The sequence below is a fragment of the Cavia porcellus genome, unplaced genomic scaffold (assembly GCF_034190915.1).
Source record: "Cavia porcellus strain 051 isolate PalLab524CR breed Dunkin Hartley unplaced genomic scaffold, mCavPor4.1 scaffold_24, whole genome shotgun sequence".
NCBI classification, from domain to species: Eukaryota; Metazoa; Chordata; class Mammalia; order Rodentia; family Caviidae; genus Cavia; species Cavia porcellus.
Window position 1 is genome coordinate 29,809,755 of NW_026947507.1, and position 27,480 is coordinate 29,837,234.

Here is a 27,480-nt window from a genome sequence, read left to right on the forward strand (position 1 = left end):
GACCATCTGATGATCATCTTGATAGCTTCTCCTTGGCCAAAAATCAAAACAAAGATTCTCACTCGTATGTGTGTCATATGTGTTCTTAAATTTTACAATAATGCATACTAATATTTTCTGTACAATAATTAAATGAATCGTTTCTAGATATATTTCCTACCCATATTTCTTTTGAATAAAATCTATTTATTAATATATCAATAATCCTTAAAGCATCTCAATATGTTTCATAAAACAATCATAAACAGGGAAACATGTGCATAGACTTTTTCCTGCTTCTTGGTTTGGAAAATATTGCCAACAAATATAGGATTCCTTTTAGCATGAATAACTTTTGCACATTAATATTTAATGTAGACATATGAACAAGTTAACACAGGGGCTGTTTTTTAAAAGGAAACCTCACCCAATTTTGGTTATGTTCTCCATCCTAACCTCTCACATACAATACACGATTCACTACTCCTTACGCACGCTAACAAGCCCAAAGCTGCCCTCTCCAACCACGACAGCCGCCCCCAGGCCCTCTCCAGTGCTACGCTCCCTTGGTATCAGGACTGCAGTCTGGAATACAGAAGTCCGGAACCTTCGCTAAAAATTCCATCCGGGAGCTGCCTGCCTGAACTCCTGGACTTCTCAACCCCGACAGATTTTTGTACTCATTCTAGAAAGGACAGTCTCAGACGTTTGTTAATAAGTTCTCATAACTGTACTATAACTTATATTGTAACTGTCCTTCTTTGGACAAGCTTTGATTTTGCCAGGGCCAATCTGTTTCAGTTTCATTTTGGCTTTGGATTCCCAGCATTGAACCCAGGGCCTCATGCATGTTAAAGATACACATTCTACCACTGAACTACACCTCAGCCTCTGCCAGCACCTCTCCTGAAGCAAGATTAAGTACTTAACCTCATCTCCCAAAGCAGTCTACTGCAAAGCACATAATGGAGCACAGTAATTCCGCTGGTGTTCCCATCCCACGCTCCAGTTACCCCCAAAGTGTCTCTTAAACCATGACTCCTAGGTCTTTCTCTCCTTCTCTGGCTCTCTACACGGCCTCTGAATACGTCCCTCTCCTTTTTATTCAACTTTGCTCATTCCTTAGCCCTGGAGACCCAGCCCTCCAAAGAGTTAGTTCATCAGAGCAGTCTTCCAACAAAAGCTTGTTTCTTCCTAGAGAGTGGATTTTACTGCCAAGAAAAATAACCTTTTCTGTATGTGCTCATAGTATGCTGGTGTGATTTATTCCATTCCTTTCCGGGTTTTTGCTACCCCAGGCCTTATCCACCCACCTCCAGCCCCCCATAATCCTCTGCAGCGTACAGGTCAGGAAACTCTGCTCTGTGGAACTGAGAACACAATGATACATTATTCCAGTAAACTCTCTCTCAGACAAGTCCACAAGGACAGTTCACAGCTACATAAGAACTATGTTCATTCCCCAGAAGAGTATTATAGATCATATTAAAAAAAAATCCAATTGTATGTCAGAATCAGAGTCCCAGATAGCCTGGACTTCATAATCTCACACAGGTTAATTTTCCACTGAAGCTCCTTAATCATCTATAAAATAAGATTGTTTAAAAAAAACTGTGTCTTCCTGCTAGAGGAAAAAAATCTGTAATTCTAATGTTTTGCAATTCTATCAAACACTAACGAAGACTGGGTTCAACAGTAGGAGTAATTCAAAATAAAATTTACCTTAATCAAAAACCTGAAATTGGAAAAATCAGTTAAATACTAAATATTTCTGCATAGGGAATTCTTCTCCCACGAGAATCTGACAAACTACATGATCACTATTCAACTATTAGACAAATGAAGCTGGATAAATATTTGAAAACAGCTGCCAATTCCAGAAGAAAAGCAAGCTATGGGCTGAATTCTCCTTCACTTTTGTTGTTGTTCTGGTTTTTGCTATTTTATTTCAAACAGTTTTTGATTTGGTTTGGTTTAGTTTGAGTTTTGAAATGTGGTATCATTACGTTACTCTGGCTGGTCTTGAATGTTCAGGCTCAAGGGATTCTCCTGCCTCAGCTTCCCAATTACCTGGGACTACAGTGCAGGCCATTTTGTTTGGCATTTCATAAAGAAGATTTTTAATGATAAAGACAAAACAGAACACTAATTGAGCTATGTTTAACTGCCAGAAATTGACCTAATAAAATCAAAACTATCCAACAGCTTTTTGCTGCATGACTTACTAGAGAGTATTCAATATAGTTACCTAGGAAATAATATTGATAATCAATTTCTACTTATTATATGCTTAATATGCTTATGATTATCTAATATACATAATATATAATATAACCATGTTATATTATGCATAATTAATACATATATAAATAAAACATTAGTATACTCTCTCCCCCCAAGTAGTTTTACTATATTGATAAGGGCAATCAACCCCAAAGGATGGGAACCCAAAAACTGTATTTTTAAAATTTTTTTAAATTTTATTTTAAAGATAATAAAATTCAACAAAACGATATAGAATAAATCCAATCAAAACAAAGCAGTGAAACTGGTACAGAACTTCAAAGCAGGACAATAGGAAAACAACAATGGCTACTATAATTCGTTTTGTTATCTTCACAATAGTTGTCAATTCCATCAGATATAGCAAAATCAAACCCAAACAGAATAGAACTAATCAAAACAGAATATTGAATAAACTAAAGCAGAACAAAACAAAACAGTGAGAACTATATTGGATGTCAAAACGAGTTAGAGGAAAATCCCCCATATTTCCTATACTTTGTGCTGTTATCCTAGATGCTCAGACCGCTGCCCCAGGCCTGCAAACCAAACAATACGAGCATTCAGTTGCTTGTTGTACCTCAGTTGCTATCAAGTCATCCTGTCCTCTGAACCAGCAGGCTGCTTGTTGGGGGGCTGGGGGGGGGGGGCGGCACAGAGATGCTGACTTTTCTCTCCCTGGACCTGAGTGGCATGACCAGACCAAAACCTGTATTTTCAAACTAGGTCAAAATCATGTCAGTGGAATGCAATTACCGGACACAATATGTATTGACGACACTTTTGGGAATGATGAGGAAAAACACAGGAGAAGCCTGATCGTTTACTGGCTTAGAACAAAGTCTTCCTGCGACCGTGAACCATATGTCAACTTCACGATGGAGAAATCTTAGCAGAGCAGTCAAGCACAGGTCTGGGTAGTTGACTGATGTGTAGGCGAGCACACTGAGGAAGACCCAACTCTGATGGGGGTGGCACCAACTGATAGGCTTGTAGCCAGGATGGGATAAAGAAGACAAAAGAAAGAAGCGTTCCCATTTGGGAAGCACTCCAGCCTTCGCATCACCTTTGGAGGCTGATCTGCAGTGTCCTCAGCCTTCTGATGCAGACTCAGGGCTAACTGGACAGGGAGCTTGCAGGGCTCCCACCCCACCTCGGAGCATCCTTGATGCCTGTTAGGCGGCAGCAGCTTCTCTCTTCCTGGGCAGAGTGGTTACCTAGCACACAGGCCTCTCCTGCCTGGAACCCTGCAAGCTACCTATTAAGTCCTTTTGTATAACTGCACCTATATTCCCTATTGATTCTGTTCCCCTAGGGAACTCTGATATAATATACATTTTATTATTCTTCTTTTTTTTGTTTTTTTTTTTAGACAAGATCTCACTGTAGTCTAGGATGGTCGTGAACTCATTATGTAGCTCAGGCTGGCCTGGAACTTGCGGCAAGCCTCCTGCCCCAGCTTCCCAAGTGCTGGCATGGCATTTATTCATCTTTTAGATTCAACTTAAATCCTCACATCTTCTTGCCCTCTTTAATGATCCATGTGTGTCTCCTCTCAACTCCCTGTGTACTTAATAAAAACTCACACCAAGTACTTAATAAAAACACGACTGCAAGTTTCTCCTTTTTTAAACACATCTTCAATTTTCAGGACATCACTCATGTGACAGGCATTTAGTTATTTTGTTCAGTAAGTGCAGAACTACAAATATTCATGCAGTGCTTCATTTACAGGCCTGTACGACTCAGTTTGATTTCCAATCGGTTTAAAAGCATTTCTATCTAGTATTTCCAAGTGCCCAGTGAATGAATGAATGAATTTTTTTCTTGATGATTTATCCAATTAGGGTGATTTATACCTATCAGAGGAAGAACTGAGAACATCACAGAAAATGTGACACAGTGCACAAATGAGAGCCTTCCTGGCCTTTTGGAAATGTTGGCAGAAGTACAAATGTTTTTCTTATGCTACTATCTTTACAGAATTCATAAAAACACCAGCTTAATCCAATGATTTCTAAGAAAAGTACTAGCAGTACATCTCTTCTGTACACTCATTTAAGAAACACATTCTTATTCATTCCCTATTCCTGTAGACACAGAATTATAACAACTAGTAAGGTGAGCTTCCAACATTAAAGTAGTAATATTAACAAAAGAAAAGTTTTTAAATACTTACAGGAAATATCTCCAAACTCAAAATGAATGCTCTTGAAGGCTACATGTAATTTTTTTAAAGATATTCTAAGTGCACATGAAGGTGCCCCCCACGCCCACCTATCCATAAAAAGCATACCCAGCCGGGCATGGTGGTGCACACCTGTAATCCCAGCACCTGGGAGGCTGAGGAAGGATGATGGTTTATGAATTGCAGGCCAGTCTGAGCTACACAATGAGTTCAAGGCCAGTTTGGACTACACAGTGAGATCCTGTCTCAAAAAAACAATAAAAAAATAAATACGCACACCCAGAAGTCTAGATATAATGGAATAGGAGCCTCAAAACTGTTACAAATAACTAGTACATAGCTTACAGTTTTCACTGCTAAAGCAAAGTCTAAAACTGTCCTTAACATACATATCACCAATTTACACACAAGTACATTTAATATTCTTTTAATGAAGGGTTCACAATTCAGTCCGTAGTTATCAGTGCAAAGCAAACTGGTAGCTGCAGTAAGTTTAAAAAGTGCAGTAAAACTGAGTATAACTCATGAAAATGTAACTCTATTAATTACAGATGCTACCAGACGCAGAACACTGGAAGCAACCGAAGACCTGTTACGTGCTCTCGGAAGACCCTAGCAAGCAACACAAGACCCAGACACGATTCTAACAAGAAGAAAACAAATTTGAGGAAAGCTTATTAACAGAAAGAAGGAAGGACTTTTATTATTACTGCAACTCGTGCATTTGGAATCAAAAAATAACAGCAAAAAGTCTTTAAGAATTGAGCCCTGAGCCACTGAATCTAAAAAAACTAATGTTTAAAACAAGTTTTTGAAACCCTGAATGGTGACTTATACAACTAGGAGAGAATTGTAAATTAGGGATTTTTTTACATCAACATTAAATGTGGGGTTACAAAATGTAAATTCAAAATCCTAGTTATTCTATAAGCAGTTAGATTCCATTTTCAAATCTTAATAATCTATTTCAAATTCTAGCAGGTTCTATGCCAACATTAAAAGAATTTGCCATGTAATCAAATTATCTTAAATGTTTCAAATTATGTCTATAAATCTTAATACATTAAATTTTCTTTTGGCTGATTGACATATTCTCAACTTCTTAAATAATACGATAAATCTAATGTATTAATATTTGTGTTTTCTTAGATGTTCCAATATTATTAAAAAATCTTACTAAAATCTCAACTTTAAAAAAAGTCACAAAACAGAAATAGTAATTCAATTACACATTTTTCTATTGAAATTACAAAATTAACCTTTAGATACTGCAATCCTTCAAATTATACTAAACATTTTAAAGTTTTAAAGTACTTAAAGTTCTTTTTCTTTTTTGAACCAGGGATCAAACTCACAACCTCACACCCACCAGGCAGGCACTTGTGCCACTGAGCTAAATCCCCAGCCCAAAGTACTTAAAATTTTAGGGCTGAGGATTTAAGCTCAGCGGTAAGCGCCTGCCTTGCAAGCGCAAGGTTGTGATTTTGATCCCCAGTACCAAAAACAAAACAAAAAAAAATTTATATGTATTATTTCTAAATTTTCTTTTTTTAATTTTTTTATTTTAAAGAGAATAAAACAAAAGAGAACAGAACAAAGCAAGTCAGAACAGAACAATGCAATCAACACAGCACTTCACAACAAGACAACCAGATATCAATAGTAGCTACTGTAAAGTCTCTTTTCTTCGACGTAGTTGAGCATACCTTCACACACAATAATATCAAACATAATAAAATACTATAAAACTATTCAAAATAATGAAAGCATTACAGAACTTCAAAAACAACAGGAAATGAAAATGGCTACTATAATATCCATGCAGCAGGTGATGGGCAAGTTACTCTTGCTTTTTTTTGGTCTCCTGTCACATGGAACAATTGTTTTATCTCCTTTGATTTTTAATCTATGAATTTCCTTTCCAGTTAGATGTGTTTCTTGTACATAGTGTATCGATGGATCTTGTTTCTTGATCCACCCTCGCTGTGTTTCTTTTTATTGCTGACCTGAGGCCATCTACATCAATGGCTACAACCAGCATACATTGGTTTGTCTCTGCCATGCTATCCTCCTGTTGCTGGCCCTCCACTTTTCCCCTTCATTCAGTTGCCTGTCCTATTTGGCAACCTTCTTTTGCTGCTGTTCCTGGAACCATGGTCATCTTTATGTCTCTATATATAATATTCTTTAGCACTCTTTGTAGGGTTGGTTTGGTTGTCATGGATTCCTTCAGTTGTTCTTTATCATGGAAGTATCTTATTTTTCCATCAATTTTGAAAGATAGTTTTGCTGGGTAGATCAATCTGGGTTGGAAGTGTTTTTTTTTACAGGGTTTGAAACACTTCACTCCAAACTCTTTTTGACTTGATGGTTTGTGTTAATAAGTCTGCTGTGATTCTGATTGGTTTTTCTTTGTAGGTGATCTGTCTCTTTTCTCTAACAGCTTTTAATATTCTGTTCTTGTGCTGAATTTCTGGGACCTTGATTATTATATGTCTGGGTATAGATTTACTTTGGTTATGGCTAGTTGGAGTTCTATATGCCTCACCTCTGCATGCCAAATCCATTTCCCATGTTTGAAAAGTTTTATTACTTCTGTGAAATCCTTCTAATTTCATTTGTGTTGACCTCTGCTTCTTCATTGATACCTATCACCCTTAAATTATGCTTCTTTGCATCATCTTGCAGCTGTTGGGTGGTTATTCCCTAGTTCCATGTTATTTTTAAGAGATCTTTCCTTTCACAATCACTAGCTGCAATCCTGTCTTCAAGATCTGAAAGTCTATCTTCAGTCTCTTTCAAGTGATTTTGCCAGCTTTTGATTGAATTTCCTACATCTCTCTTTGAATGTTTCATGCATTGTAATTCCTTTCTACATTCATTCAAGGTTTCCATAGTTTTCCTATGTTCCTCTTTATTCTCTGTCTTCTTTAGACCTGCTGAGCAATTCTTTCGGTATGTTTGTGATTTCTTCTTTTACCTGAGACATTATTTCTGATTTGACTGCTTTTACAATCTCATGAAGTTGTTTTCTTACTTCAGTTGCTATTCTCTCAGAGATTTCAGGTGTGTGACTTCCATTCTCTTCCATAACCATATCTCCCACACTTATTGTGTGGGGGCTAGAGGTCTGAGTTTGCCTTTTGCTCCCTCGTCTTGACATTCTCCTAGGTTCCTCCCAACAAACCAGTTGTGGGGTCCCAGGCACTTCCCACGTTGGCTGCCCCCAGGCAGTGTAGGTGGATGGGACAGGTACCTGGGTTCCTCTAATTCCAGATTTACAGGGACGTAGCAGGTTGTAGAGTGGGCTTCTCTAGAGCTATGCAGCTACACTGGGGCTTCGCTGATGATCAGGGTACATGGAGGTGGGGCTGCTTCTCTCAGCCTGTGTATCTACACTGGGACTCCTATGATGGTAACAGACACACAGGGCTGTGTTTGTCTGATTTTGCTAGTGGGTGATGGCTGTCTGAGGGAATCAAGGGCCTCAAATGATGGCCTACGGATGCACAGGGCTTACCTGGCCGTGTGTCCCTGCTCCTGCTGGCTGCCTGCAGGAAGAAGCCTTCTGCTGGCAGCTCCCTGAAGGTGAAGCAGATCTGCTGGTTCTCTCTGCCCACATTGGCTGCCTGTAGGATGTGGCCTTTTGGTGGCAGCACACAGCAGGCAGAGGTGGATCTGTCTGCATCAGCCGGCACTGGGCGCACAGAGGAAAGGGCCTTCCAGCAGCAGCTCCCAGCAAGCACAGGCAGGCCTTCTCCTGGTTATCCCTCTAAGTTTTCAAGTTAAAGATTCATACACAAAAAGGACTATTATCTAGACTCCCCAAAAAACTAAAAGACCCAATCAAAAAACAACCAACTGAAGTAAACAGACATTTCTCTAAAGTACAAATAACAATAAATATATTTTTTAAAATTTTCAACATCTCTGTCTACTACAGAAATGAAAATTCAAACAACACTGGGATTCCATCAAGAAATGAATTCATAACAAATACTGCCAAGGCTATGGGGAGAAGAAACCCTTCTAGACTGTTGGTGGACCTGTAAGCTAGTACCATCACTACAGAAATCAGTACGGAGAATCCTCAAAAAACTAAGGCTAGAAATTCCATTTGACCCAGCTACTCCCTTCTATTAATCTTCCCACAAGAGTGAAAGACATCATGTTACAGTAACACATACATATCCACATTTATAGTAGCATAACTCATAATTGCTAAATCTTGGAAGTGACCCATATGCCCATCAGCAGATGCATGGACAAAGGAAATGTGGTGTTTATACACAATGCTATATAGAGAAAGATAAACTTGAGTCGTCTGTAGGAAAATGGACACACTTGAAACCATAATGGTACGTGAAATAAATCAGACACACAAACTTAAGTATCTTAGGTAGTATCATACATGGAGATACCCAAAGAAAAAATAAAAATTAAAATAAAAGATAAATAACAGGAAACTATGAGTGAGATTTTTCGCAAAAGAGGAGACCAAGTGGTGGAGGGAGGGAGGAGAGACGAAAGGAAAGGAAAGAAAGAAGAAAAGTGTTAACTGCATGTACCAACTCCTCACGATGAATGTAATCATTATGTACTGTCAACATGTACTAATAAAAATTTTTAAGTTAACAAAAAGAAACCCATATGGTGAGCCACACACTTTCAGAGCCCACTGCCCCGTGGAATGTGAAAGGCAAGAGGGGGAAGAAAGGAGGGTACTTTCTCAAGTAGCTTAAATTCTTCCAAATATGACATCCAAAGCTAAAGAAATTCAGGATTATTTCCCTTACCATCTGACTGCCATGTTGATCCTTTCTTTATAGTTTCTGTATCATACACTCCAAAGTCAACAGAGGAACATGGCGATGACCCAGTCTACATCCTCAGGGTTATGTCCTCTCACTAATTTTCAAAATGAATTAAAATTAGCAAGTCCCTCTTAGGTGACTATAGCACTAATTGCACTTAGCACTTTCTTGGCTCTTGAAATAAGTATTTTCCATCTTGTTCCAAAGAGTTGCTTTCTTTTCCTCACCATCTTGTTTTATAGGACCACACAATTCTTGCAAAATTTGAAATGATATTTGGTCAAATGCTAACTGTCACTTGCAGCTTTGTCTGAGCATGGTTCATAACATCAGGGTTATCTTTCTAATTATGAAACCCCTTTAGTATCTTGGTTCTGACACAAAAAAGCAATCCTAGCCACTTCCTGAGCACTAAATGAAAACCCACATCTTAACAAAGAGCAGATCTGAAGGGCTTTAGTAGAAAAGAACAGAATAAGAAGCAGGAGTAGCCTAGGGTACAGCATAAGACAGGACCAAGCATATATTGGTAATCAAATATATGCACCAGGTACTATGGACACAGCAATAAAGCTAGTGGAAATGGCTCGCCTCTCCTCAAGCTCCTGGAAATGGAAGGCACAGCTCCATGGTAATACAACTTCTTACTCTGCAAATAAAAGGTTACTTTCCTGCCCACAGCTAATGGTTTTGCAAAATGTATACATCTAATATGTGTGTCATCCATTTCCTAGGGTTCACTCATTCATTAGTGCACTGAAGACCCAGCATACACTCAGCTGATACACTGGACAGCCCACACCAGAGCACAGACTCACTATCCCAGACCCAGAAAAGCACACGAGATTAAAAAACTCCTTTAAGAAATGGGAAAACGGGCAGGGGATTAAATTCAGTGGCATAAGCGCCAAGTACTTTGGGCTGGGGATTTAGCTCAGCGGCACAAGCACCTGCCTAGCAGGAATGAGGTTGTGAGTTCAATCCTGGTACAAAAAAAAAAGGAAATGAGAAAATATTTCATTTTAAAATTTGGCAATTATGAAAATTAAGCACTGGCATAAAATTGTGTCTTAAACTTAAACAAAAGAAAGATTTTCATGAGAAGTTTGGACTTGCTTATGTATCATTTTAGTGACATTTTAATAAAGATCATTCACCTTATAATTTTTAAATTTCTATTTATACTTATAAGTCACCAAAATCTTCTAATAGTTTTATTGTGTTTGGAATTAAATTAGTGGGAAGCATGATCCTCTAGAAAGAGAAGAAATTCCACATAAGCAACACTTAAGCCATGAACTTGTACCTGAATTTACAGTCATACTTTTTTAATTAGGCTACATGATTTATTCAGCAGTTTTTAATGTTCCCAAAGTATAATTTATATCTATTCATAAGACTACAAAAGTTACCGTTAGAATTCGCTGTGCTTATAAAATATCAACTTTTTTTAACTATTAAATATACTCAACACCAGTCTGTGACAAGTTACATAGAATCATAGGCACTTTAAAGGCTTAACAGGATGTTTACAACTAAAATTCGTTTTTAAGAATGAAAACCAATTTTTTCCTTTAAACCCCACTTTACACTTTCAAATTGCAAGAAATTAACAAATTCAGTGGCCAAAGGAATCCGCAGCAACTTTTCAGAATACTGTTGTCCCCTCTTTTCTGCAGTCATATTTTTCAGAGCTCATCTTGTAAATCTGATTACTGTCAGAAATGATTGAGGATATTAAGGACATCAAAGGGAACAAATTAGGCTTTTTTGTAGATGATACTAGAGAGACCCTCTTTGATAAACAAAGGCATACAAACTTAACCAAAATGTGTCTCTTTCAGCATTTTGAAATAGGCAGGATCTCAATATGCAGTTTGGGCTAGTCTTGAGCTCACTCTGTAACCCAGGCTGGTCTGGAATTCGCAACAATCGTCCTGCCTGGCCTCCCAAGTGCTGGGATTACAGGAATGCACCACCATGCCTGGTTAAACGTGTCTATTTTGGAAGGAATTCAGAGGGTTCCTTCCAAAGCTCCCTAAAACAACATAAAAATAATCCCTTTAAAAAGTAAGCTCCACAAGCTGTCATTCTTAGAATGTAACTACTCCTAGTATACATCTCAAACAGCAATAATTTACATGCTCTTTTGTAGAGAAAGATCTTTAAAAAGAAAGGTATTTGTATTAATTAGCTTTCACATTGTTGGGACATAATACCCAACACCCACAATTTTAAAGGAAGAGAGGTTTGATTTGGCTTGCGGCTCCAGACTATTCAGTTCATGGTCAGAAGGCTTCATGGCGGTGGAAGGATGTGGTAGAGAAAAGCTGTTTTGTTCTTGGCAGACAGGAACCAGAGCAAAATAACAACACCAAAGAGAAAAGGGAAAGGGGCCACATATATCATCCAAGGTCACACCTCCACAACTCACCCAAACACCCAGAAGTGTGGTTTACCAATTCCCCTACACGACTCCCAAGCCAACCAAACTGACCCAATTATCCCCACACATGCATTTGATTTTTCTCCACCACAGAGTGTTAAACCTGGGGCCCTGCGTATGCCAGGTAAGCGCTCCACCACTAAGCTACGACCTCAGACTCTCACATTTCTTTTAAACACTTCAACCGAAGAAAAACTTCTATGCATTAAGTTCTTCAAAAGATAAATATTATCTCACTCCTTTTATGTGTCAGATAGAGTGATGAGGTTAAGGTTAGAACCAAACTGAAGGATGTTTATAGGGATGAAATGGTGGACGGCACACTGGTCTCTACACATCCATGGGTTTTATGACCCATGATATCCATTGAAAGCCTCCAAATTAATAGTAGATCACTTTTGTCCTTATTTTCATATCTACAGAAGAGAAAGAAAGCTAAAGGTGAGGAAAAGAAGAAAAGAGAGAGGCCACATTAATATCCAGTAGACTCTCTAACCCTATCACAGAGAGTACACACCATCTTCACAAGAGCAAAGGCAGTTAAGCCCAACTGTTTAAAACTCCTGGTAGATCACTGGAGAGGCCAATAAGGATCCAAGAAAAATTCTGAAAGAAACAGTTTATTAAAAGGAATAAACATCTTGGATAAAAGAGAAAGCTTTCAATTCCTGATCATAGCTATGAATAATGAAAACAAGAAAAATAAAGGTCATCTTATGGATTCTAGTGAAATCTATGAATATAAATACATAAACCATTTGAAATTTAGAACAATTCAAGGCAACTTATGCCTTCATAATTATTTTACTATCATCCAAACCGAGAAAAAATCCACATGTTTAAATAGTATTTTAGTAGACACACCTACATAATATCATTTACCATACAACCGTATAGTATTCACATGAGATTAGTTAGCTGTCTTTTTTCTTTTTGGCATTTCCCAAGAAGTTTATCTGACTCCTGAGAAAATATTCTTAACAAGCTGATTTCTCTTGGTGCAAGCTCTGAAGGTTCTGTTGATTTTTCTGAGTTAATGCAATGTCCAAAAATGTATGAACTTAATTCCCATGATGCTGATTATGTTAAGAATTTGGCTTAACAAGTACTAAGTTCCCACGACAAGTAAGGCTGCCTTCCTTTAGCAAACTTAAATTCTGTGCTAGAATATGTCAGGATTTGAGATAAACAAAACGGCTTCAAGACCTTTGTATTTTACAATCAGATATCCAAGACTACATGTAAAACAAACAAAAAAAAAGACAAAAAGTTTTTATTTTACAAATATCTTCAGCATCTCCAGGCATCCCCTCATATACACTGCCTTTAAGTTTGCTCCATCAAGGATAGGACAGGAGAGGCTTCATCACATGTTTTGTAGAATTAAGTAATGTGCCCTCCAGTTACACAGTGCCAAAAATTAATTTTACCCCCTGTGGAGCAAGAAATGGAATATAGACAAATATATATACAAATATAGATATAAAAAGATACCTATATAGCGGGTATTCGTTGAATAGCCTCTAAATTTGGAAATATTTTTATATTAACAAAGCCTACATTTTCTTCCCATCTTTCAAAGTTGACTTCAGTGTGGAATGCCACGTAGCAGTATTTTATAATGGTTATGATAAAAGCTGGTTTTTTGTCTTGCAGTACCAGCAGCTGAACCTCAGGCCTTCACATGCAGTTACTCTCCCAGTATTTCTTTTTATAACTTTTTATTTTGAGACTAGGTCTCACTAAGTCACTAAATTGCCTGGGCTGGGCTTGTACCTGCAGCCCTGGGGCCTCAGCCTCCCAGAATGTTGGGATTACAGGCACGCATCACCACCACCTGGCTAAAAATGTGGCTTAAATAATTATTTGTTGGCCAGAAAACAAGAAGCAATTTTTTTTTTGTCTTTTTTCTTTTTATTGGTACCAGGGATCGAACGGATGACTGCCTGCTTGCAAGGCAGGCGCTTATGCCGCTGAGCTAAATCCCCAGCCCCAAGAAGCAATTATTAAAATATTGGTCAAACGTGACAATCTAATCTTGATTACTGAAATTTTTCTCCCCAAAACTCATGGTCAAAGGTTATGATTTGAGCGAGTTGTTGAACTTGGCTCTCAATAGAAGACATTATATGAATGGCAATGAACAGCGGCTACATAGTGAAAGACAGGCTTTTCCAGATTGAAGTACTCTAAGCAATGTAGGAAGAGAAGTTAGGTAGGTCCAATTGCACAGCACCACTTCATGACCTGAAAATACGAGGCTCTGCAGTGAGCAAATAAATGAGATAATTATTATTCCTTCCAATAACCTTGGCATGCACAACCACAGCGAGGGCTTTCTTTAGCAACCTAAATTTAAATTAAAGTTTTATTTAGTTTCATTTAAAAAATAAATGATCTACATTCATTTTCAAACAACCAGCCTATGTTTGAACTGTATTAAAATAAAGGGTTACTTGTCGCTGCTAAAGAATTAGGATACTTAGTGGTGATTTTATAGTAAACATGCTTCTATAAAAAGCAAAATATTTTCCAGCAGTGGAAAGTTTTGAGGTTACATTATAATAATTAATTCATTTGTTTAAGAGTCAACCCCGTAATACTCTACATGTGCCAGCCTATCCTTCAAAGATTGCTCATTAGGGACAGTTTCAGATGTAGGTAGAACATTTGAAAACATTGAAGTACTTATGGGGGACCTGGCCAAGATCCTCAACTGCCTATAAGAGAGGTAGGTGAAAGGATGAAATAAGAAACAAAGACAAATTTAGTAATGAATGAAAGGGGGCTGGGAGGTCAATGCCTCAGGATGGGCAGAGACAAAGACTCTCCAAGCCAGCCACCATCTATTGAGTGTACACAAGGACAGGAGGGATTAGCAGAAGACTCCAGGTGATGACCTAGCCAGCAAATCTTAGAATGACTCAAGTGGGCAGAGATGATCTTATACAAAGAAGGATCTTGCTCTTGAGGGTTTTTAAATCTTAGTCTTAGTGGATGCGAGAGGATGGCCTAAACAGTTCATGGGAAATCTCCAAAGAATGATGCTGATAATTCCCAAGCCTCCATTTATCCCTTAGGGAAGTATGCAAAATTAGCCAATGGAAATTTGTGGCACCAAACAGTACTGACAACACAAATAGATTCTTCTTTTGGGGCTACATTTGATTAAAAACAGCCAGCTGTTAGATCTCTTATTAAATATCATTTACAGAGTCATGGACTCACAATAATTCCCGTATTTAATAGGAAAGAAAGATCACATCTTGACATGTTTTGAATTTAAGATCATCTGGCCCATCGACTAGCATATAAACATTCTCCTCCGGCAATTTTCAAGTGTACCATTGCACGAGGGAAGGGAAAATTAAAACCTGGGCATGAATGACTTAAGTGTGAAAAACAAGCATGTAATTGTTAGTATTCAGCACTAAGGGCATGAGCAGGTTTTTTAAAGATCAAACTTTTACTAAATTTTTCTAATTATCTTTAAAACTTTTATTTTGCATTTTAAAAGCAGCTTAACTTTCTACAGTGTCAGAAGAATAAAGGAGGCCAAGGGGAAAAGGGCTTCACACTGGTTTGCTTGTAACACAACAAACACAGCAACCACATCACTGAAACTGGAAAAGACAGAAGGTATTAGGGTTTTCCATTATGCAAAACTGGATTCAACACCGTGAAGTGTAAGTGTACACATGGGGAAAAAAGTCCCATTTCCCCCTCTTTTGTTATTATACTTCTGGCATGCTAACACGTGAACAATGTCAACATTGACCTTAACCATGGCTTTCTGTGATGTGCATTTTTGCCTGTTTCAGAAATTGTACTTATTGAAAAAATGTTCATTGAGTGGCCACTACATCGTAAGCAAAGTACTAGATATTTGGGATAAAGAAATTAGCAAAATGAGCAGATATTTGAAAGATAGCAAGATATGTCATAGAAGCATTATGGAATTACAACTAGCTTGCTTTGATGTCCTTTATTGCATTCATTGTTTTGTTTTTATTGTTTCTATTCTATCCTGTTCTGTTCGATTTTAATGTCTGAAGGTGATATCTGCAGCTATTTTGTAAACAACAAAGGCTTTGTGGTAACTATTGTTGACTTCATAAGGTTTAGAAGTCCTGTATCACTTATTCTGGTTTATTTTGATTGATTTTATTGTTTTATTTTTCTTGGTTTTATCCTGTTTAAAGCAAAAGAAATTAGCAAAATACAATCTCTGAGTAATCTGTGAAGGAACACACAGAATAACAACAGACAGTTACAGGCTGGGGATTTGGCTCACAGGCATAAGCACCTGCCTGGTTGAACTCAAGGTCATGAGTTCAATCCTCCATACCAAAAACAAACAAAAAATGGACAGTGCTATAATAGAAGCGATAACAAATGTCACCACAATTGTTGAATTAAGAATTTTATAATTTATTTCCCACTTAATTATCACTATCATTTTCTAGATGATATATTTAGGACTTACAGAAAAGTTCACTGACATACCCAGGAACATTCAGTGGACGATAACCTGAATTTGTACTCCAGCCCTCTAACATCAGTCTATACTGTAAACTGTTACCTCAGAGTTCTCCAAAACACTAGAAACACAGAGAGCGAATCCTCGAGGACATAAAGTTAAAAGAGGGTGAGAAAGGAGGCTCCAAAAACTTTTCACGTCTAAGAGGCAAGGAAAAGTGAGACCCTACTGGGTTTCATCATAAATTCTTTAGGAAAATCAGGTACTCGGCCATGAAAACACTGCACACATCCGAGCTTCATTCAGCCACCTGAAGAAACCAGCATAAAGACATTCTCAGATGATGCGCACTTTATTCTACTGTGGGGAGTGAAGGAGGATGTCAAACTGAAGAAAAGCAGGGATGGCCCACACTGTAAAAATCAAAACAGCCGCCAGGGCAGTAGGGGAGTCTCAGGGCAGCAGCCCTCTCCCCTCTCCCAGGAGGACCCCACCTCCCCAGCAGGCCAAGGGTCCCCACTCAAAACGATGGGAACCCACCCGACGGAGCTTTTCCCAGGCAACTGAAGCCTGTGCACGCTGTTAACAACAGCTCGGCTTCTTAGTAATTAGGTGCAAGCCGTCTCATGGCACGGTCGTCCACACGGTGCTCGGCTGTGGCCTTGCAGCAGTCCCGGAGGCAGGAGCTCCTACGTTTTCCGTTTGGAGGCAGCACAGGAGTTGGAGCCAAGGGAGGGGGAGGGGAGGCTCAAAGACCCGAGCGGTGGGAGGACGGGGTCCCAACCCCCGCGAGGAGCGCGGGCTGGGCCCACTGCTAACACAGACACTATCGTTTTTTAAATGGAGTATTCCCATGTTATAGACAGGGAAAAAGGTAAACAGAAGGTAAAAACACGACGCTCCTTTAAAAAAATAAAAAAGAATCAGAACACAGCGGTCTCACTTGAACCTTGCCATTCAAAATCACTTGTCCTATGCCTAGCATCATCTGAAATCAATAAGCACATCTTCACGTACACAAACCACTGTGCTAGCAGCTTATAGCCCAAAAAAAGGGGTGGGGGGAGACAGAAAAGCAAAGCAAAGCATGCTTCACCCTCCTGAAGAGCTTCCTATACAAGGCTGTCTGCTAGAGAACTGCCTAGTGAATCCTCAGTAATAATGTGGTAATCACTGACAATGAGCGAATGCCCTATTTCTGATGGTAAGGTAGCACTAATTCTAAGTTTTTTTAAAAAGGAATTCCACTGTGAAAGCCTGGAATATCTGTATTATATACATCTAACACGGAGAGTTGAGATGTACATTAGCATATCAGTAAGTTTTGCAATATTCCAGCCTGTTTATGCTTATTTACCTAACACCGGTCAACCCATGTTCCACTGAAAACACTCTGGAAAGAGTCGGTTAATGCATCGCCCATTACAGGGCTCTCTTTTGGTTTCCCGATCTCTCTCCTGAAGGAAATAGATGTACAGGCGTGGATTCATCCTTTATGCTAAGCCAATAAAATAAAGGCGGCTGCTGGCAGATGATTCACTTATCGGCTCTCAAATCAGTTTTCATAGAAAGCTACCTTTTTTGTCCAAGCACAGAACAGAATGCTAAAGGCCAACCCAATTTCTCCTCTTCATTAGGAAATCACAAATCCACCAAGAATATGGTATCTGCCAAAAACTCTGCTGACTTACTCAGGTCTAAGAATAACTCTTGACCGTATGTGGTATGATCTCGATTCTTCTCCACCATCTAGCATCTGTCTTCCTCAACTGGTAGGTGTTACTTAGTTGTCATGGTTTCATATTAAGACGCACTAATCGGTCATGAAAAGAAGCCATGCAAATAATAAAAATCCTTGCTTGCTTTTTCAAGTGTTGTAGGAATTTCGCCAACATTAAATGTTTCATCGCAGAAATTGGCAAGTGCAGATTGGCATTCACACACTTTAAATTTTAACAGTTTGGGGGTGCGGGGGGAAATGGGTCCAAAATAACCATCCCAGCCTTTCAGAAAGAAAAAGCAAAGTTCTTAAGCAAATGTTTAAGATAACATTTGCGCAGTAAATCAGATTTACTTTCCAAAAGCAGTCTACTACGTGGAGAAGAATTAGAGCTTTGTATAAATGACTCTTAATTCCTATTTAACTCTTGGAAAAATGGCCTGAGGCTATGGATCCCATTATTTATACATAAATTAATCAAGTCTGCTTTAATGAGTATTTCAGCCAGTCAAGAATCAAGCTGATTCCCATGGTATCATGACGGAATAGGTATAAGTATTCTTCAGTCACCAATTTGGAATGCAATTTCCTTTCTCTTTTTATGAACGCAAATGTTATGTATCTAAGAGAATCACTTTCAAGACATAAGTTCAAGTTCAGCCTCCAGCCTGCACTAAATAAGCAAAAACATCACTCTCTCTGCTCAGGAAAAGAACTGGTGGTGTCAACAAACATCTGTCTATAAACTGCTAACCTAACCAATAAATCCTCACTTGCCAGTTCTCCTGCAGGAAGGGGTGCTGTTGTGTTTGTTTTGTTTTGCTAGGGCTCTTCTCTTATGAATACTAAGTCCTTAGAAATTAGCTTTCTGGCTTGTGTGAGTGTGTGCCCAGGCACATGCCCACCTGAACACATCCTGAGGACAAAACTCAAGGTCCTGCATGTACTAACTAGGCAAGCGCTCTACCCAGACAAGTATACTTGTTTTAAAGTTTAGAAAATAATCCAATTAGCAAGGTGTAGTGGCAAACACCTATCATCCCAGTACTTGGGAGGCTGGGGCAGAAGGATCGTTGTGAGTTCAAGGCCAACCTGGGCTACAAAGTGAGTTCAAGGCCAGCCTACACTGCATAGTGAAACCTTGTCTCAAAAAAAAAAAAAAAAATAGTAATAATAATAATCTAGATTTTAAAACTTATAAATTTGATGCCTCTCTTCAGCTAGAAAATAAAATGCACACAAAAGTTTTAGTCAAGTAAATGAATTTATTAAATGTTTTTCAAGTTGAATTAAAAATGTTATTTCATGCTGAGCATAGTGGTATACGCCTGTAATCCCAGAACTTTGGGAAGCTGAAGCAGAAGGATCACAAGTGCAAGTCCAACGTTAAAAACTTAGCCAGACCCTGCTTCAAAAATAAAAATTTTAAAAGGCTGGGGATATGACTCAGTGCTCAGTCCTCAATACTGAAAAAAAAAATGCTACCGCTAACAAACTCAAGAAGGCATCTTTTTTGGAGGCAGCCTATATGTCCAAAAACAAGATGAATGAACAAAATGTATTTACACACAATGAAGTACTACTGTGCCATACAGAAAGATAGACTTGGGTCACTTATAGGAGAATGGGTGCACCTTGAGACCACAACGTTAAGTGAAATAAATCAGACACAGGCTTAAAAAGCACATGACTTCTCAAAATATAAATAAAGAGCAAAATAAAAGGCAGGTAACAGGAAACAGGAAGATGCATTTTTGCAAAAAGGAAAGGGACCCAGAGAGGAGGGAGAAGGTAGGAAAGGGAGGAGTAACAGATGAGAATATTATGATGTGTTATATACATGTACCAACTCCATACAATGAATGCATCATGATGTACTGTGACACATACTAAAAAATTTTAGAGCCCTTGTGCTCTTTCAGAAGCAGCATGGAAATTTATAACTTTTAATAATCTATGCATTTTATGCCTTCTTGTCACACATTCTTCCCTAACCCATTCCCATGGCGCTAATGCCCCTTGATTCTTTCTCCCTGCCTCTCACAACCGTTCCACTGCCACCCACAACTCGGTGCCTTCCTTAACTCCCACTTCTCCATGCCTTGAGAGCAAGGAGTAGCTCAAACTCAATCCGTGTGACCTGCTCACCTGGAATGTTCAGGCGTTAACACACAGAGACACACTGAACGAGGCCATTTCTGTCTCAGAGGAGCCATGCAGGTTCCTTTATCATCTCTTTAAAAAAAATTAGAAGGCATTTTAAGGCCACTAAAATGATGATTGTTTCGTTTTATCCAAAACTTCCTACTAAGTCATGCAAGTACTATGAAATTTATATACTGCTCAGACATTTACTAGCAGAAGATTTCTAATTTATTTACTCCTTATAAGAGGTAGTGAAGAGGTTTTCCTAGAGTTGGTTCATGAACAGTTTATTTTTACTTCTTAAAAGGTAACAGACTTTTAGAAAGTAATGATACGCAGTGGCACATTCCTGTAATCCCAGCACTCAGGAGGCTGAGGCAAGAGGACCACTGCAAATTCAAGACCAGCGTGGGCTACAAAGTGAGCTCAAGGCCAGGCTGAACTGCATAGCAAGACCCTATCTTCAAAAGAAAAAAAAAGTAATGATAGATATCTGTAAGCACAGCAACTCCAAGCCAAGGACCCAAAGTTTAAAGCCAGTGGAGGCGATTTAGTGAGACACTATGTCAAAACAAATTCAAAAGGGTTGGAATGTAGCTCAGTAGCAGATCACTATTAACTCAAGGCTCTGGGTTTGGCCTCCAGTAGTGCCAAAAAGAAAGAAAAAGTGGGGGAATAGATATTTTGTACTCTGTTAGTAATACCAAGACTTAAAAGTTCTTCTATGCAGCAAAGAACTGTACAGAACATACTACACAAGGACTCCCAGGGGTTGTTTGTTTGTTTGTTTGATTTGGTTTTTTGTTTTTGGTATTGGGGGGGGGTCGAACTCACAACGTCACATTTGCCAGGCAGGCACTTATGCTGCTGAGCTAAATCCCCAGCCCTGGACTCTGAGTTTTTAAGGTATATTAAATGTATGTATACACACACGTGATTCCTTTTTTTCATAGTGTTGCTGGGTATTTTTCCACAGTGTATACTATTTCATTGCAGACCTTCAGGCCTTCTGTGTGCCATACTTGCTAGAGGCAGTCTTGGCCTCATAGAGTTTGCATTCTACAAGAGGGATATGCAAATCTTGATATTTACTAGATGCCCAGATAACTCAAGCAAAAGAATCCTAGTTTTCATTTCCAAAAGCATATCACATTCTTACAGTAAGTTTACTTTATAATTTTATTTCTAAACTTGAAACAAGACCACAGAAAGTTAAACACAGCTTTCATATCCTTGAAATAACAGTGAAACAAACTCTGGAGTACAATCTACAAAAAGTAGAATAACAGAGTTCTAATTAAGCAGGCTGCAGAAGAATCACAAATATTTAGATTAGCTCTAACTGCCTAGGATGTCTTGGCTATGGTTATTTTTCTTAGCTGAAAATAAGTCTTCCTATTTAATTGTTTCTCTTTTTTAGATAGAGGTATGAAATTGGTGTATATCGTATTAAATGCATTCTAGCATTGATTTTTAGGATTCTGACAGTAAACTTATTCAAATATTTTGCTTACATTATTTGAAGGAAAGAAACATTTCCTGAAGATTACTGATCAATCCATACAGTCTACATTTAAAGATGCTTCTACTTAGTTCTCATACATGTTTATAAAATCCTAGCCCTGCGAGTTTGCCTGTATTTCTTGCTTTTAAAATTTAATATTCCATGCTGACATTATTAGTCCAGATTAGTCCCGCAGTACCTGTACTGTCAGAAAGATTAGGCCTCTACAGTTGCCAAACAGCAGAAACATTAACAATAAAAAAGCCCCAAACTCATTTTTTAAACACTTCTTTATTAATACTAAACGTACCACATTGCACATGAATTAAAACATCCCTTCACATGCTCAGAAGCAAGATGCATAAGACGAGTATTTTTTATTTGGCATAAAATCTGGTCACAAACTATTCATCTCAAAGCAGAGAAAATGGAATATTCCTTTCTCCTTGGAAAGGCCCTATGCAGTTTTCAAATGGGAATCCTCATCGGGGACTGAGCGTCCACCTTGGGAGGAGGATCCACCTCCCTGCACCCCGTACCCGCACCTCGCCTGCACCCCGTACCCACAAAGGGCAACGGGCTGGACATTCCCCAAGCAAGCGCAGCAGCCAGCAACCAGCAGACAGCCGCCAGCCGCCAGCGTACGGAATCGGCACACCCAGGCAGTGATGGGTGCGCAGAGCCTGCAGCGCCTGATACGCTCATCTTTTGGAAATCAGGAAACAAATGATACACCACTCCGCCCGCTTTCCTCTAGCATCCCACTTCTGCACCTAATCTTTCCACTAGGGGCTGCGGGCCGTCAGCCCCTCCTTGGGGGCTCATACCGCAGTGAGGGTGCTTCTGGGGCTTCAGCGCCCAGAGATTTGCGTGCTCGCTTCTCCTCCAGCCCTCTTGCCCAACTCACCTCACCCAGTGGTGGCTTGAAGGTTGAGGACAAGGCTCAGAGTAAAGGTGGGGGGCAGAGACTTGGGTCCCCGCAATCTGCAGCGATGTGGTCGGATCGTCCCCATTTCCCGTCCTCCTAGCAGCAGCCACCTTCTATCCTGGAGACCTTCCCCCACTAGGTCCCGGGGTCATCCTTCCCTCCTGCCCCCGAAGTGCCCTCCGCTGCCGTCCTGAGGGATGCCCCAGAGCCGCCAGGGGCTGTGCCCTTACCGGGTTCGTGGACGCCGGGGTTGTCGGACAGCTCGATGACCAGCAGCTCCCGGCCCTCGAAGCTGCGCCCCACCGTGTAGATGCGGCTGACGGCGGTGCACTGCAGCCACACGGACACCAGCGCCTCACGCAGCTCGGGGTAGCGGTGGTACTCGAAGGAGATGCCGTCCTCCTGCTGCAGCCGCCGGCGCCTCCGCACGCCCGCCGCGGGCTCCCCGGGCTCCTGTGCTCCGACGCCCAGCAGCCACCCGCTAGCGGCCAGCGCCGCGCACAGCGCCAGCAGCGCCTGGCCTCCGCGCCCGGCCATCGCGCGCTCCGCTCTCGCCGCCGCCGCCGCTTTTGTCTCCCGGCCGGGTTCCGCCGGCGGGCGCTGCGCTAGGGGCGGCGAGGACCGCAGCGCGCTCGACTCCCCTCACCTTCCCGGCGAATCGCAGCGAAAGCGCGGCGCCCGCGCGCGGGGGCCCCCCAGAGGAGCTCGGCGACGCCGCGGGCTGCGGGCTGCACTACCGGCCGGCGCGCTCAGGGGAGCTGCGGGAGAAACCACTGCGCCGGGGGCCGGGGGCCGGCCCGCGCGGGGGGGGGGGGGGGAGCGGGCGGGTCCGCGCGGGAGCTCAGGCCGCGCCGAAGCCAGATGGCGCCCGGGGCGACGACGCAGGTGAGGCGACAGCCAGGGTCTGGGCTCCGGAAAGGTGCTGTCACGGTGAGGACCGAGACCCACGACAACGTGTGTGCAAATAAATAAATACATAAAATAAAAATGCTTGGATTGCTAGTGGAGCCAAAAGTGACATCTATTCCAAGGCGGCCAGGCTTTCCATCTTGATGCCTGAAGAGTTAGAGAACATTGCAGGAAGAAAAAAAAAGGAAGAAATAGCAGCCACTTGACCTCCCTCCTTCATGCATCCCTGGACCAATAGTCCGAACACAAACCCAGGGGTTGAGGTTTCATTTATAGCTAGGTCTGGCCAGAAATCAGGACATTGTGTGCTTTCAGATATTTGGGAGGGGAAAAAAATGCTTTCTACCGGTTTGCAGATGCTGTCTTTCATTTTATTTTGGAGCATCCCTGGATTGGGTGGGGCAGATAAGCCAATGTCATTTGGCAGTGCGCCCCAACCCTCTTCTGTAACACCTTGTAAAATGTTTTAAAAATACAACCAGATCAGCGTTTTAGACAAAGGATTTAGTTTGGCATTAAGATTAAATCGTGCTGCAGAAAGGAAACATTATGATAAATGGTGTCTCCATTCCTTTCCCAATGTTGTAAAATTATAAAAATTTACAGCTTTAACTATCAGCCAGCATTTACAGTCCTGAAACCACATTTGGAGCAGATATTAAAGAGGCTGTCACTTAGATTGGAGAATAGCACAAGTGTAAATACATCGATAATTCACTGGACTTGGCAACCAAGAAGAAAAGCAGGGCACCAGGTGAATATTTTTCCATGTTAGACATTGTTCTTGAACTTCCTCCTTCTCCACTTGTCTACTGATGTATTGAACTGAAAAACAAATACCCAAAAAAGGATCCAGGTGTTTAAATTATTTTATTGGATCAAAGACATAAAAGCACAGACGTGGGTGCTTCAACCTGCCTAACTGTCCTCATTTCCATGACAACACAAGGTTTCCTTATTTTTTTGTTTTTGTTTTTGTTTTTGTTTTTGGTGTTTTTTGGTGGATGGAATAGGGGCTGTCAGTTCACAGAGTACTACAAACACGCCACTTAGTTGAAGTGATTTGGATCCAGTCATTTTCTTCACCAGTATAAGCAGAATAAAAACTATATTTTCCACTACAACCAGCCTGTGTTGGATTACACGGTCTAAAAATTGAAAACCAGAGTTATAATTATATTTCTAAAATCATCCCCAAAAGAACAACCTTGGAATCTAGAAAAAAGAAACTGAAATAGCTAAAACCAGCAACCTCAGAAGTAGATGATTAAGATTTTCATGTTAGCAATTTATAGTGACCACACTAGTGTGTGGCTAGGTGAGGCCTATTGACCAGCAACTACATAAACAGTGTGTTTTCACTGCCGTCTGTGCTGCTCCTCAGCTGTTACAGAAAGAAGGAAGGAAGGAAGGAAGGAAGGAAGGAAGGAAGGAAGGAAGGAAGGAAGGAAGGAAAGAAAGAAAGAAAGAAAGAAAGAAAGAAAGAAAGAAAGAAAGAAAGAACTTCTATTTTCTCCATGTCAGCTTTCTAGTCCATGGGGTTGCTTTGCAACTGTAGTTGTAGTTGTAGTTGTTTAGGTTTGTTTTTTTTTAACTTTGTTTTAACAGGTGGGATTGTACGGGCTACGTGGCCCCGCTTGAAGGAATCTGAAACTACAGATTCTCAAATCCCTAAGGTGTGAATTTCAAATACTAATAAGAGTCTAGATTTTAACAACAACAACAAAAAAAATTAGTATATTTTGAGAAATAATGATTGATATGTTTTCTGAGGTCTCTTCCCAATCTAATATGCTGTGATTCTGGAAGTTTCTTTTTGAAATAATTCTCTGCAAACCTAATGGACAGTAGTACTTCTTAGATGTTTTTGTGCATACCACAAATACCAAGTTCAAAGGAATCTGGACATACCACATACACCCATTCAAATGAACTAAACTTGGTCTTTGACTTTCTGGGCTATAGTAGGTATAATTAGCTTCATGGACAATTATATGGTTATCCATCTTGATTGTTGGTTTAAAATTCTTGCATGATAAGTCTTTAATGTATTTCTGTACCCATAGTTAGATCTATTATGCAGCCTCCATTCAAAATTATGTGCCCACATATATGAGAAAGGAAGAGAAACCGCTTCTTTTTTATGCCATTTATGGACAGTATAAGCATATTTAAGCTCCCAAATCTCCACTTTCTATTTCACTTCTATTATTAACAAATCTAGAGGCTATTTTTTCCTGTATCTATAACCTTTTATGCTGTTTTTCTAAGCCCGTTTGAAATTTGTCTATTCCACAAAAGTTCAAGGAACACATAGCTCTACATCCATCCAGTCATGTGTCAGTAAATGTTTACCACTCACCTCTCTGCTGGCAAAAAATTTGATTTGCAGTATTGCACAATACCACTGTGCACATTAGGAAGAGCCATGTGGTAGCATACCATTGTATGGTGTAGTGATGGACACAATTCTTTATTCTCTCACTCAGTGGAGATTAACTCACTTCTATATGAGTGAGTTTATTACTCTAATAAACATAATGCAGCAGAAATGATGGGTTGGTGTAGCTTCCAGAATCATGTTACACAAAGACTGCAGCTAATTGCTCTCTCATGTTTCCTCTTATCCCTGTCCCCTATCTCTGCCATCACTTGTCTTTGGAAGGTGGCATGGCTTCCACACTGTGGAGAGACGCACATAGCATGGAACCAAAGTCTCTGAAAGATAACCAAGAGAAACTGTCACCCTCAGCCCAGTAGTGCAGAGCTGAGCCCTGACAACAAAAAGCCACGTGAACAGATTTGGAAGTAGATCTTCAGCCTCAGCTGAGCCTGGAGAGGACTCTGTCTCCTACATCAACATCTCTAACATTAATGCAACCTCCTTAGAGACTCTGAAGCAGAACTACTCAGCAATGCGGCTCCCAATTTTCTAACATGCACAAAATGTAAGATAATATATATTCGGTGTAAGCTGTGAGTTTGGGGTAACCTTTTGTGTAGCAATAGATAACTCAAACATAAAGCGTCTATCCCATTCAGGTCCAAAAGACATAAAGAACCTCAAAAGCATAGAGAGGACAGAGTATTGTCAGTGTGAGGGCAGAAGAGGAAGTCTCAGCTCTGATCCTTCCACGGAAAAACAGCTCTAATGATAGTGTAACTAAGCACTTTTGTAAGAAGGATCAAATCAAGTTAGCAGGTTGCAGGTACTACAGGCAAACTCAAACCCAAAGTCAACCACCCTGAAAAGGGTAAGAAATATGTCACTTTCCCACATCAGGTCCTACCCAGTCTGGCACAGCTCAGCACCACACACTTGGCATCTCCTCCCTAGAATGGAAGGTGGAGGATAGAGACTTTCAATACACCCTGTGTATCATGAGCTTTCTCATTGTTAGGATGAACTACCTGATACCTTAAAAGAAGAGAGCTTTGTTTTGACTCACTGTTTCAGAAGTTTTGCCAGAGTGGTAGCTCAAGCCTGTAATCCGGGCACTCTTGGAACACAAGGCAGGAGGGTCATAAGCTTGAGTCCAGCCTAGGCAATTTAGTAACATCAAGAGTATTAAAAAATTAAAAGGCTTGGGGATGCAGCTCAGTGCAAAGCCCACTACCACCAGTGGTTTCACAGGTTTCAGCCCATGGTTGCCTAGCTCCAAGCCACAAAAATGGAAGAAAGCATGGACCAAAGCTGCTCATGGCATGGCATCTAGGAAGAAGAGATCAGAGAGACTTGGAAGAAGGAGCAGGAACCAAATATCATCTTGTTGTGTCCCTATCACCCATTCTCTCCATGGGCCCCACATCCATGTAGGTGAGACCTCCCATTCAGCTATGAACTTACCAATGTTTAACCCACAATCCAATCAGCCTCCCAGGAGACTCTTGATCTAGTCAAGTTAACAATCAAGATTAACTGGAGCTGGGCCCAGAAAGACACACCTGTAATTTCAACACCAAGGGAGGCTGAAGTGAGAAGACTGCAAGTTCTTGTTCCACCTAGGCAACTTAGTGAGATCCTATCTCAAAATTTTTAAAAAGGAGAGACTAGTGATGTAGTTGACTGGTATAGTGTGCCTCA

General features: G+C 40.3%; 1 protein-coding gene across 1 annotated transcript in view; it reads right to left on the reverse strand.

The window, feature by feature from the left end:
* The window catches only part of Cpe (carboxypeptidase E), a 106,129-nt gene extending 82,958 nt beyond the window's left edge, over positions 1-23,171 (reverse strand). The window contains exon 1 of the mRNA XM_003479326.5: positions 22,718-23,171. Within this exon, the coding sequence (XP_003479374.1) occupies positions 22,718-23,024 (307 nt within the window). The 5' untranslated portion in view covers positions 23,025-23,171. The remainder of the gene's footprint in view (positions 1-22,717) is intronic.
* Between the last annotated feature and the right edge of the window lie 4,309 nt (positions 23,172-27,480).